This window comes from Rhinolophus sinicus, chromosome 8 (genome assembly GCF_057876585.1).
Source record: "Rhinolophus sinicus isolate RSI-liver-muscle chromosome 8, RSI-T2T, whole genome shotgun sequence".
Taxonomy (NCBI): Eukaryota; Metazoa; Chordata; class Mammalia; order Chiroptera; family Rhinolophidae; genus Rhinolophus; species Rhinolophus sinicus.
Window position 1 is genome coordinate 60653838 of NC_142508.1, and position 13414 is coordinate 60667251.

General features: G+C 45.3%; 1 protein-coding gene across 6 annotated transcripts in view; it reads right to left on the bottom strand.

Annotated features, from left to right (window-relative positions):
• Positions 1-8379, bottom strand: part of PDPR (pyruvate dehydrogenase phosphatase regulatory subunit) — a 34404-nt gene extending 26025 nt beyond the window's left edge. For 2 of the 6 annotated variants that reach the window (XR_012490129.2, XM_074314579.2), the window contains exons 1-2: positions 8154-8379; positions 1110-1394 (exon numbers count right to left, since the gene is read on the bottom strand). Coding sequence is in view for 2 of the 6 variants with exons in the window: in XM_074314579.2 (XP_074170680.2) it covers positions 1110-1333 (224 nt within the window). In the remaining 4 variants the exon portion in view is untranslated. Of the gene's footprint in view, positions 1-1109; positions 1395-7726 lie in introns of all 6 variants that reach the window. The other 4 variants (XM_074314580.2, XM_074314581.2, XM_074314582.2 and 1 more) reach the window with 4 other exon arrangements.
• Positions 8380-13414: the final 5035 nt, after the last annotated feature.

Sequence of the window (13414 nt, forward strand, 5' to 3'; positions counted from 1 at the left end):
CTCACAGAGCTGTGAATGCACCAAATTCAAGGTTCCTCACTACAGCTTTGTTTGTAGTATCAAAAGATGGAAACAATCTATATGTCTATCGACACTCTTATCTCAAATGTTGGCGTTTGCCTGTACAATGGGATACTACGCAGCCATAAAAAAGGAATGAGAAAGTTTTTATACAACAATCTTAATGAGAAAAGAAGGTAAGGAACAGTGTTTTAAGGAATGCTATCACTTATATAAAACAAGAAAAAGATTAATGAACACCTACATAAACATATGCATACTGACCAATACACATTTCCTCATATACGTAGACCATCTGGATGGTACACGAGGAACTTAACTTGCCTCCAGCGAGGGAAACTTGAGGCTGGAGGTCAGGGACAGAGGGACGCTTTCCCTCTACACTGTTCTACAATTTTCCATTCTCAATTCGTGCACATGTACTACCTACTCAGAAATAAATATTAAATCTTTAAAATGCTGTCCAATTTGTGGTGGACAATAGAACGTAAAATGCCTGAAACAGAAAAAGGACACGGGGGAAAAGTGAAGAAAACTCAATAAAGTATGACGTTTAGTTAATAATAATGTATCAATATTATTTTGTTAATGAAACAGTAACACTAATGTGTTATTATAAGTGAAACTGGGGCTGAAGTAGATGGGAACTCCTACTATCTTCTCAATTGTTCTGTCAACATAAAACTGTTCCAAAATAAGTTACGTGAAAAAAAGGAATAGAATAGGGCAGAAGGTAGCCAATTTCATTTCGGCTCCAAGAGGAAGCTCTTGCCCTAAGGATTTCTGTTGCTCAATGACTACAAAAAAGAGAAAACACGATGGTAAGACGTGCTGTGCAGCTGAAATAAATACATCTCTCAGAGACTTGGTTTGTTTGGAATCTGCCAACTCTCTAAAAACCAGAAAACAAGAGTATTAGGCTTCGCCATACAAAGCAAAGTACAGAATTTTCACCTGTGATTCTTCTCGTGCTACTTAGCAACACTGATTCGCTAGTGGTGGGACAAAATTACCCAAAGGAGAGGGAATGAGGGATCCCATACAATGAGTGAGGTGTAGACCCACGTCACGTCCAGTTTGGTCCTTACCTGCCCTGCTCCAAAAGGACAATATCCTTCCACCCCATCTTGGAGAGGTGATAGGCCACAGATGTGCCCATGATTCCCCCACCACAGATGACCACCTGTGTCTGGGCAGGCAGGGCGACAGAATGCGCCTCGGCAGCTGACGCACCGCTTCTGGCTGGGGACCAGTTCTGCCATCCTTGGCTGGTTCTTTGTCTTTGGACCACCGACAGCAACCGGTAAAACATCACGTCTGTCAGCAATGGGAGATGTTCTCTCACTCAGCTAAGGAGATCCCAAGAATTCGAACTAGACAGAGAAACCAAACATATTTCATTCCACTGAGTTCAGTGCATAGGATTCATGAGAAAAGAACGCAACAAAACACAATCATCATTCATTCAGCAAATATGTCAGGACCTACTGAGTCCCAGGCACTGTGCTAGGTGTCGATACAGCTGAAGCCAAGAATGAGGAGGTCGCTGCCTTTAGCAACTTACATTTAGGGGAGGAGGAGGGGAACGGGGGCAGCAATACACGAATAAAACAAGTAACAGGAGTAACTAGGAACATCCTTAATACCAAGGTCAGAAAAGAAGGTGACATTTGAAGAAACCTAATGGATGGAATGCAACCAGCTGCATGAGTGTTCCAGACAGAGGGATGGGCACATCAAAGGCCTGAGGTGAGACAGGCCTTGATGAACCCAAGCACAGAAAGGAGGCCCATGTGTCCCCAGCACGAGGAACAAAGGGGAGACGATCTAAGAAAAAGCCCGAGAGGCATAGGAAAGAATTACACACTATCTTTGGATGCCATCACCAGAAACGGGGATTTTATTCTACTGCCAAGGAAAATACTAAAGCAGAGAACGAAATGACCTGATATGTTTTCCGAAGATCAGAATAGCTCCATGGTGGCGAGTGGATTGTAGAATGAGAAGAAGAACAGAGATGGGTTAGGAAGCTACTGCACTAGTCCCGGGGGACACGGTGGTGGCTTAGACAAGGGTGTTGTGGCAGTGGAGTCAGAGCATGACTGCATTTTCTGGGAAGCAGAAATGACAGAACTCACTTGCCAACAAACTGGATGCTAAGATGGGAACAAGGGAATAGTAAGGACGTTGGCTATGTTTCTGGGTTAAGCAATGGGGGCCACTCACTACAGTGTAAGGACAGGAAAGGGGAGGGAGGCTGGGAATGTGTGTGTGTGTGTGTGTGCGCGCGCGCGCACTCAAATGTTCAACTCTTAGATGTAAGTGCAAGACCCGCATCAGGCACCCACGCGGAAACACCAAGCAGCAGCTGGATACACACACCTGAAGCTTGGGAAGGGGCTTTGGGAGTCCTCAGCAGATACACAGTATTTAAAGCCCTAGTACTTTGGGAACAAGAACTCTGAGGCGCCCCAGCCATTACAGGTTGGGAAGAGAAAGAAAAGACTAGAGACAGGACAGGATAGGATACTATGGCAGAATCAGAGTGTACAGATAAAGACAAGTGGCTAAAGAGACGAATAAGGAGTGGTTGTAAGATGGAAAGAAAACCAGACAGGTGTCACAGAAGCCTAGACAGGAAAGTTTCAAGAGGAGGCAAACTCCAGAAGGTGCTGATGGGGGGCGGGGGGGAGCAAGTGGCCAAGTGTCCACCGGGATTTGACAACAGACAGTCCTTCGTGTGCTCAAGAACGTTTTCAGGGGAATTGTAGGGATAAAGCACAGAAGAGAGCAAACTGAGAGGTAAGTGAGATGTGGACGTGTGGACAGCCCCCTACAGTCTGTCCTGGCAGGGAGCAGAAACATGGAGCAGAAGCAAGGGAGGGCTTGGGTAGAGCAAGGTTAGCTGTTTGTTTTTAAAGACGGGAGCTGTTGAGAAAATTTCGCACTGTGGGATGACCCAGTAAAGGCAAGGAGCTGGGTGAGAAGGAGGTAGTAACCAAGTCCAGTCCTGGGGAAGGAACGAGACCTGGGTTCGCAGTCCTAAGGGAAGGATGGGTGGCCTTCCATAGGTGAGGCGCTGGAGGTTTAAGGCACAAGACATATCTTCTCGAAAGCAGAGGATGACTGATCATGCTAGGCTGATCGCGTACACACACAAGTCACATGCTATAACCAAGCACACGTTTCTGCAGGACAATTAATATTGTACGTTAGAGCAGGAAGAGTATAGGCCACAGCCAGTGCAGAGATATCACACAGAAAGTAGGACTTACGCTGAGCTTTGCAGGGGTAAAATTTGGACAAAGAGAGACAGGAAGCACACACAAGTGGGAGACCCTGTGTGCTTGTGGATGACAGTAAGGGACCTGGCTTGGAGGCTTCAATCTCTATGAGTGTTAGTAGCAGGAGCTGAAGTAAGGTGGATTCAGACCACGGAAGACTCTGGGCACTTGGTCTGACTTGGTCCGCTATACCGTAATAAATTGTGACAGGCTGAATCTGACAAAGGCAAGGTTTGTACAAAATTAATCTAACAGCAAAACAGAGGACTGTTCAAGTTACAAGAAAGGGGAGAAAGACATGCCGGCAGACTAGGAGTCATTGAAGGAGAAGAAGATGTAGAAAAGCAACATCCATTTATGATTAAAAAAAAAAAAAAATCTCTTAGAGTGGTGACAGAAGGAACATCTCAATATCATAAAGGCTATATATGAAAAACCCACAGCCTACCTCACACTCAAAAGGTGAAAAACTGAACACTTTTTCTTTAAGATCAGGAACAAGATAAGGGTGTCCATGTTACCATTTTTAATCAACACTGTTGGAATTTCTAGCCAAAGCAAACAGACAAGAAATAAAAGGCACCCAAATTGGAAAGGAAGAAGTAAAACTGTCATTATTTGCAGATGACATAATACGATTTATAGAGAACCCTAAAGATTCCACCAAAAAACTATTAGAACTAATAAATGAATTCTGTAAAGCAGCAGGATACAAAACTAATATTCAGAAATCAGTTGCAATTTTATACACCAATAACGAACTATCAAAAAGAGAAATTATGAAAACAATCCATTTATAATTACATCAAAATAATAAAATTCCTAGGAATAAATTTAACCAATGAGGTAAAAGACCTGTACTCAGAAAGCTATAACAATGTAGAAAGAAACTGAAGAAGATACAAACATATGGAAGCATATACTGTGTTCATGGATAGGCAGAATTAATATCATTTAAGTGTCCATACTTCCCAAAGTAATCTATAAAGTCAATGCAATCCTTATTGAAACCAACAGCATTTTTCACACAACTAGAACAAAGAATCCTAAAACTTATATGGAACTACAAAAGACCCCGAATAGCCATAGCAATCTTGAGAAAGAAGAACAAAGTTGGAGGTATCACAATACCACATATGAAACTATCCAAGGCTGTATTAATCACAACAGCATGCTACTGGCATTAAAACAGACACATAACGTAGTCCAATGCAACAGAAAAGAAAAATAAACCCTGTGTCGTCAATCTATGACAAAGAAGGCAAGAATATAAGTGGGGTAAAGACAGTCCTAAAATAAATGGTATTGAGGGCCGGCCCGGTGGCTCAGGCGGTTAGAGCTCCATGCTCCTAACTCCGAAGGCTGCCGGTTCAACTCCCACATGGGCCAGTGGGCTCTCAACCACAAGGTTTGCCAATTCCTCGAGTCCCGCAAGGGATGGTGGGCTCCACCCCCTGCAACTGAGATTGAACATGGCACCTTGAGCTGAGCTGCCACTGAGTTCCTGGATGGCTCAGTTGGTTGGAGCACGTCCTCTCAACCACAAGGTTGCCGGTTCAACTCCCGCAAGGGATGGTGGGCTGCGCTCCCTCCAACTAGCAAGGGCAACTGGACCTGGAGCTGAGCTGCGTGCGCCTCCACAACTAAGACTGAAAGGACAACAACTCAACTTGGAAAAAAGTCCTGGAAGTACACACTGTTCCCCAATAAAGTCCTGTTCCCCTTCCCCAATAAAATCTTTTAAAAAATAATAAATGGTATTGAGAAAACTGGGCAAACACATACAAAATAATGAAACTGGATCATTTTCTATACAAAAATAAACTCAAAATGGATTAAAGACTTCAAGGTAATGCCTGAAAGCATAAAATTCCTAGAAGAAAACATAGGCAGTCAACTCTTTGACATTGCTCTTAATGTGTTTTTGGATATGTCTCCTCAGGCAAGGGAAATGAAAGAAAAAATAAACAAATGGGACTTCATCGAACTAAAGAGTTTTTGCATAGCAAAGGAACCATCAACCACTAAAAAATAACCTACTGAATGGGAGAAGATATTAGCCAATGATACATCCAATAAGGGGTTAATATGCAACATATACAAGGAACTCACAGAACTTAACACCAAAAAAAAACCAAGCAATCTCATTCAAAAATGGGCAGAAACCTGAACAGACATTTCTCCAAAGAAGACATACAGATGGCCAATAGACACATGAAAAAATGCTCAACATCACTAACCATCATGGAAATGAAAATTAAAATGACAATGAAATATCACCTCACACCTGTCAGAATGACTATCATCAATAAATCAACAAACAATGTCTTGGTGAGGATGTGGTGAAAAGAGAACTCTCATGTGTTGTTGGTGGGATTGCAAATTGGTGCAGCCATTACGGAAAACAAAACGAAGGTTCCTCAAAAAATTACAAACAGGACTACTGTATGACCCAGCAATTCCACTTCTGGGTATTTATTCGAAGAAATTCAAAACACTGATTTGAAAAGATATATGCCCCTCTATGTTCACTGCAGCATTATTTACAACAGCCAACATATGGAAGCCACCTAAGTACCAATCGATATATGAATGGATAAAGAGGACACATTGGTACATAGATACAATGGAATATCACTCAGCCATAAAAAAGAATGAAATCTTGCCATTTGTGACAACATCGACGGACCTAGAGGATATTATGCTAATTAACATAAGTCAGATAGAGAACACAAATACCATATGATTTCATTTATATGTGGTATCAAAAATCAAAATGAACAAACAAAACAAATTCATAGATACAGAGAACAAAGTGACGGTTGCCAGAGGGGAGGAAACTTGGGGGGAATGGGTGGAAAAGGTGAAGAGATTAATAAGTCAAATTTCCAGTTATGAAAACAGTCACAGGGGTGGCCAGATGGCTCAGTTGGTTAGAGCGTGAGCTCTGAGCAACAGCGTTGCCGGTTCAATTCCCACATGGGCCAGTGAGCTGCGCCCTCCACAACTAGATTGAAGACAACGAGCTGCTGCTGAGATTCCAGAGGGGCGGCCGCATGGCTCAGTGGGTTAGAGCACCAGCTTTCAATAACAAGGTGCAACTAAGATTGAAAACAGCAACTGGACTTGGAGCTGAGCTACATCCTCCACAACTAGATTGAAGGACAACGACTTGGAGCTGATGGGCCCTGGAGAAACACGCTGTTCCCCAATAAAAAATTAAAATAAAAAAAAAGTCACAGGGATGTAAAGTACAGCATAGGGAATATAATCAATAATATAATAACTATGTATGGTGTCAGATGGGTACTAAAGTTATTCATAAATTATATAAATGTCTAATCACTATGTTGTGCATCCGAAACTAATACAATAATGTCAACTGTAGTTGAAAAAAGATTTTTAATTAAAATAGAAATAAAACCGGATGAGTAAAGACAGGGTAGCTGTGAGGACAGAACCACAGGGTACATCCCCTAGCAGGAAAAAGGGAATTGCAAAGGTGACAGAAGAAACATAGTACCAGGTGAAGTTCAAGATGTTAAATGCCCAAGATGTTAAGAACCAAGAAGAGGATTTTTGACCTTGTGTTCATCATGACATTCAAACAGTCAGGGAAGAGTGAGGAAAAAGAAAAGAAAAAATCAAAGTGGAGGCAAACAACGAAGGAAAGGAAGGAACCAGAGTCTATTCTAGTAGCTTCGGCAGCAAAACCAAGCCAGTAGAGAAGAAACTGAAGATTTCAAAGACAAAGACCACACAAAAAAAATTACATTTCTAAAAAATAAGACGATTGTATAATATTTTCTGCTACCTGAGTAAGTTCTGCTGAACAAGCTCAATACTGGGCGGGTTACGCTCAGATCTGCTTACACCACCGCCACCGCCAGGGCGGCGCTAACACGCTCCCAGTTGTTCCTCTGTATCGTACAGCGCCGTGTACAACAGGGCAGCTGGACCCAGGAAGACAGGGCGAGTACAGATGGAGTAAGAGAACCCTTCCCGCACCTGCCGGGGCATAAGGCCCCCTGGGACACCTCTCTTGAAATGCAACATTCCCAGGCTCCCTGTCTGGAGATTCTGATCCTGCTGGATTTTTCAACAAGTGCACCAGGTGATCAGGAAAGTTTAAAAAATTATTATAAATCCCTAGCACTGGAACAGAGTGCCCTTGGGCCGGGCTCCCCCCGCCCCCCCAAACACACACAAAAGCATCGCCGCATGATGTCGTGCTGACACGCAAGTCCAAAGCGGACTTGAAGATTCCTGAATCAAATCTGAGTGTCATTCACATCAGACCGAACGGGACAAACATTAAGAAGAAAGCGCACTGGCCCAGCCTAGATTCTTCCAGGTAACTTCACTCTGCAGCAGTCTTACTGGTTAGAAAAGCACGTCTCGACGCGGGAGAACAACTGCACCTGCAGAGGAGGACCGGGCTAGACGAGCCTCGCCTGTACTGCGGGGCAGTGCCAGCCGCGGTGGGGAGCCAGAAGCTAGGTCACCCGGCCGCCTGGGCTTCCGAGCTGAGCGGCGGACGCCTGGAAGACCCGGCCCGGTGCGCGGCGGCCCGGCGCGAGGATTCCCGAGGCCCGGACAACCTCCGCCGGACAGGACACAGCCGCAGAGGCTGAGGGAGACCAAGCGGACCCCCCTCGGCCCGGGTCGCCGGAGTCCTGGCGCCAGGACGCGCCGTCCCGAGGGAACCAGGCAGAACCGACGGGAACGAAGGACCGCCGGGTCCACCCCTGAGCGAGACCGAAGTGGAAAGAGGGAAAGCTGCGGGTCCCGAGGCGCTGAGGCCCGCGCGGACCGGAGGCCAGAGCGGCCCCGCAGCTGTCGCCTTACCTCATGGGCCCCCACCGGCTGCGCGCTCCGCGCTAGCGGGTACAAGCCCGGCGGCCGCCACAGCAGTTGCCAGGGTTGCCGGGGGCCGGAAAAGGGGGGCCCCCACAGGGAATGGCAGGGGGCGGGGCGGAGAGACTAAAGAGTTCCGGGTAAGCGGGGACCGCGACCTTCCGCGCTTTACGGCCACCGAGCGAGCGTACGTCGGCCGCTGGTCTCCTTCGCGCACGCGCGCGCCGTGACGTCAGCGCTGCAGCCCCGCCCCTGCACGTGAGGCTTGTTTGGGTCTTCTCGCTTTGTCCCTCCTTTGCCTCCGCCAAGGTGAAGGCGATTTGGAGGCTTGGCCTCTCAAGGCCTCTTTAGAACCCGAACCTTTGGACCCTGCTCATTTCTGCAAGTACAGACGGGTCTTCCGAGATGGGTGGCATCCCCGCTGAAATGTGGGGAGCGCTGAGGTTCTCTCTACCCATAAGGCGTGTGGCGAGGGAGGGCCTGCGGGGTCTCTGTTCCCGCTCCCCACATAAGAATGCAGGATATGGTGAGGCCAAAAAGGAACACCCATGGAGCCATAGATAGGGGAGTCATACCGCTATATTCTCTCTGGCGGCTGGGTTAGAGACAGGAAGCAGGAGCCACACAATTTTCAAACCTCATTGCGCTGCTTGCAGGCTCAGCCACCATCTTCTTGCTAGCCCCCATTTTCTGCTAGCGTAGCCACAGCAGTTATATTAGTGGCTAATGGCTCACTGGTTACAGCTGACGGCCAACTAGCCACAGCTGATGGCCATCCAATCACAGTTGATGGCCATTTACTACCTGAGCCAACACCTTTGTATGTGAGGCCGAGAGCCTGGAAACTGCTTTCTGGGGCTCTGTCCCCACAAGGCGCGTTTCCAGGGCTGGCCCCCTGTGTGTCCGCAGCCCTAACCTACTCTAGTCCAGAGCGTTAAAAGGCTTCTTGGACTGACAGTCACTTTGTTTCTTGGAAACCATTGGGATCTTCCTGGGCGAGGCTCTAGCAGAGCGGATTGGAATCTGGTCTGCTGTCCTGCCTCGACCTGGGAGGCAGGGTTAGAGGACCTGAGTTCCGGACCAGATCTTACTCTGCACCTTTTTAGCGTTTCTGGACCAGGGGAAGAGGAATCATTCACTCCCTCATCTGAGAAGTCCATCATGCACCGCTCCCTTTCTGTCACATCGCCCTGTTTCCTTTCCTGTATAGAACGCACACTATGTAGAGTATTTGCTTGTTGAGTGCCTTCCCCGCTGGTTGCAAGCCCTGCCCTCTCACTGCCGAACCTCAATCTAACATAGGGCTGTATTCTCAGCACTTAGGACACTGGCACATCGTCCAGTAAATCTTCCTTTAAATGGATAGCAATCTAATGGTACAGCCGCCCCTGCGTGTCGGGCCACACTTTCCAGTTCCCATCCTTTGGATTGAAGCCCATCTCACCCCACAAGCCAATCTCTTTTTATTGATGGCCTCTTGTGGCCAGGCTCTCTGTTAGGTGATGGGATTCAGCAGTGCAAAAGAATGGCCTTCTGCCTTTAGGGAGCGGCAATATAACGCCAGGGACCCCTGTCACCGTGCCAGGGCACAGCCTGCATACTTTATATACCACACAGTTACCAATTAACTCCGCAAAGCAGCCGACCATGAGGTCTGGCTGCCTGAGAACAAAACCTCTGCCTCCTGCCACTGTGCTTCATGAAAGTTCAAGCCATGCTGGGTTTCTGTCCTAGATAAATGCTGTAATATTTCAACTAAAGGCTTAAAGCCTGGGGTCACCTACCTGCCAAACAAGAAGGACTAGATAAACGCATCTGCGGTATATTCTTGGGGAAACTTTTCCTGATGCGGCTATCTCCCAGATGTGGCAATTTCAGGAGAAAAACTTCACTTTTTTTTTAAAAGATTTTATTGGGGAAGGGGAACAGGACTTTGTTGGGGAACAGTGTGTACTTCCAGGATTTTTTCTATGTCAAGTTGTCCTTTCAATCTTAGTTGGAGGGCACAGTTCAGCTCCAGGTCCAGTTGTCATTGTTAGTTGCAGGGGGCGGAGTCCACCATCCCTTGTGGGCCAGCAACCTTGTGGTTGAGAGCCCACTGGCCCATGTGGGAATCGAACCGGCGGCCTTCGGCATTAGGAGCACGGAACTCCAAACACCTGAGCCACTGGGCCGGCTCCCTTCACAACATTTTTTTGATGAGCCATCTGCCTCATACCATTACCAGCCATGAATTCGGGAGAAACCTAGTTGTGTGTATGAAATGGTAGGTGAAATAAAGTGATATTTAATACATTAATTACATTCTGTGTACACGCAGTAAGTAGTGAAGTAAGTATATAGCTTTATATAGATTTCTGCCTGCTTCCTCACTCATCACTATTTTTGGCCTCCACTTTAAAATGCTAAGTATTAATGCTTCTTTCATTGTCAATGTTGATTTGTACTTTGTATGTTCTCATAATGACCAATGCACTATTTTAAGAGGATTTAGTATGCTTATGCATTTGACTTTTTTTCCATAAAATGTCAGTTATTCTTTGTGAGATTCTAGATTTCTCAGGGCATCCTTTGAAAAATTACACAGTTTTCATGATCCATTTTTCTCATGATATTTAGATGCAGCTATTTTTATCCTTTGCAAACCTTCTTCTGCCATCTCCTTTTTCTGTCTCTCAAGGACAGTAATTACAAGAGGTGGGGAGGATATTTTTAGCATCTGTTTCAAAAGATGTGAGCCAGGAATTCCTTTGCACACTGGAGCTCAGAGCACCTCTTTTCTCCACGCCAGGTTTCGTGCCTTACACTCCAGAATGTCACATGGTGGGTGGAGAGAGGAAGGACGAAAAAGAAAGTAACTCCATTGCAGTGTGAGGGTTCCATCACCCCGTATACCTCCTCCTTCCCCAGAACAAATGGGTGTGGGGTAGAAAGCTCCCACAGCTCGTTTCAATGAAGGGCTTCTAGCAGCACAGTTCCCACTTACTCTGGTCAACTCTTGGGATGTATCGTAGAGCCACAGTAATTGTAACTCGTTGTCTGCATTTGTAAACGTGCAGTTCTGTTCAGCCCCTTCCTTTTTCTGTATCGAGTTAGCATGTGGTCCTGAAGGTGTTCAGGCACTGAGGTAAATGGGATCTTTTCTCAAGATCCCTGCTGCCTTTAGGCACACAGCCTAAAGCCTTTCTGCCCGCCATGAACACGGTACTAATAATGTGCACTGTGTTTCTATCAAGGCAGATTTCAATTCAGATTTTCTGTTCATGTTACTAGGTTTGTCAATGAATAAACAGACATTTGAATTACTCTTGCCGGTCTGCTTGTGAATATTCTTAATACCTGTATAAGTCGGTGTATGTATTTGCCATCACAAAAGAGAAACATGATACGTAAACCTGTTTATTGCTGTGCTGCCAAGTGTAAAACAGAATTTGGAAACTGAGATAAAGCATGTACAGGCATTATGCAGGGTGGCCTGGCTGGAGTGAGAAAGCCTCCGTTCCTCCTTCTGAAGTTACTATCGCTGTCATTGAATTTGACATCCTGCCATGCCAGAGGAACAGCCTTGCATGTCTTATGTCTCAAACTTTTGGAATATTAAAACTGGGCAAAATAACCTTTGGACTGGGCCTGAAGCAACCCTGTTTTCCCAAAGAACTATTTGCAAAGATAATAAGAAAGCAATTATTACAACTACTGGAAAATTTAAAACATTGTTTAGAGTTAACATCACTATGTTATGTTATCTGCACCAATAGAAATGTCTTTCTTCTATTGATGTAATTGTTCCCCTTCCCCTTCTCATAAACACCCATTGCCTTTGTCTCCTAATTGAAACGCTATTTAAGGTTCTGCCTGAATGAATGTGTCCCAAATTCTTATTGTTATCAAATAAGCGCTTGTTGCCTCTCAGTTTGAAAGGCCTTTTTATTTTTAGATTATCAAATGAATTGGAGAAAATGAAGAGCAAACCTCTGTTTGCCCATCTGTGAAATAGGGCTGATGCTGTAGTGATCTCGGTGATCAGATGTGATTCATTTACTGCCTTTGGTCATATTAAGTAACCAGTAGGTGGCGCTGTTGCACATGAATTGAGGTTACTGGGTGCCCAGGGCCCCTCATGAGGAGTGCACTATGAAAGGATTAAATAGAAACCTACATTAGACTAATAAAATTTATCCTTGAGAGGTGATAACCCAGTGTGGCCCCTGTGGCACAAAAAGGTCTAAGAAGAGGCTCCTTTGGTGCAACCTTGAAAAGAGGGATGTGCCCTTTCCCTCCCGCTATGGTACCAAGTGTAAAGGCTCTGTGGAGTTAGGGACCCTCAGACACTTGGATCCGGGGCATATTTGGACTCAAGCCCCTCAGAGTCTGAGAGGAAAGGGTTTGTCACAGTTGGCCAAGAGCATGACTTTGGAGCTGACCTGGCCTGCACTAAACACCAGCATTCAAGTGTTCACGTATTCTCTGCTGACTTGGAAGATGATTTGGTTCTCACATCACACACATCATTTCCCCTACGTGCCACCTATTTTTTTAACTTGCTTTTTATCTTCCTTTTTGGATTAAATCACTATTACTTACATTGTTTGAATTTATAAAAATTATTCTCAGTTGAACCATGTCATGCATTATAATCATATTTCCTTTTTCCTATTTTAAAGATTTCCAATATACTGCCAAGTTACAAGAATTTTACAGTGAACACCCAAATACCTAATGCTAGATTCTACCATTTTACTGAACATCTTTATCACATCTTTATTCATCTATTCATCCTTATATCCATTCATTAATCTGTCTTGGTTTTGGTACATTTCAAAGTATATTGTAGACATCAGTATATTTCACCCTAAACACTTATAGTAGCTTTGGTGTTGGTATCAGTGTACTGCTGGACTCATAAAATGAGTTGGTTAGTGTTTCCTATGTTTGATTGTGTTTGTTTTTTAAATTTTGTTTGTTTGTTTTTTATTGGGGAATATTGGAGAACAGCGTGTTTCTCCAGGGCCCATCAGCTCCAAGTCGTAGTCCTTCAATCTAGTTGTGGAGGGCGCAGCTCAGCCCAAGTCCAGTCGCCGTTTTCAATCTTTAGTTGCAGGGGCGCAGCCCACTATCCCACGTAGGAATCAAACCGGCAACCTTGTTATTAAGAGCTCTCGCTCTAACCAACTGAGCCATCTGGCCGCCTCTCCAGAACCTCAGCAGTAGCTTGTTGTCTTCAATCTAGTTGTGAAGGGCGCAGCTCACTG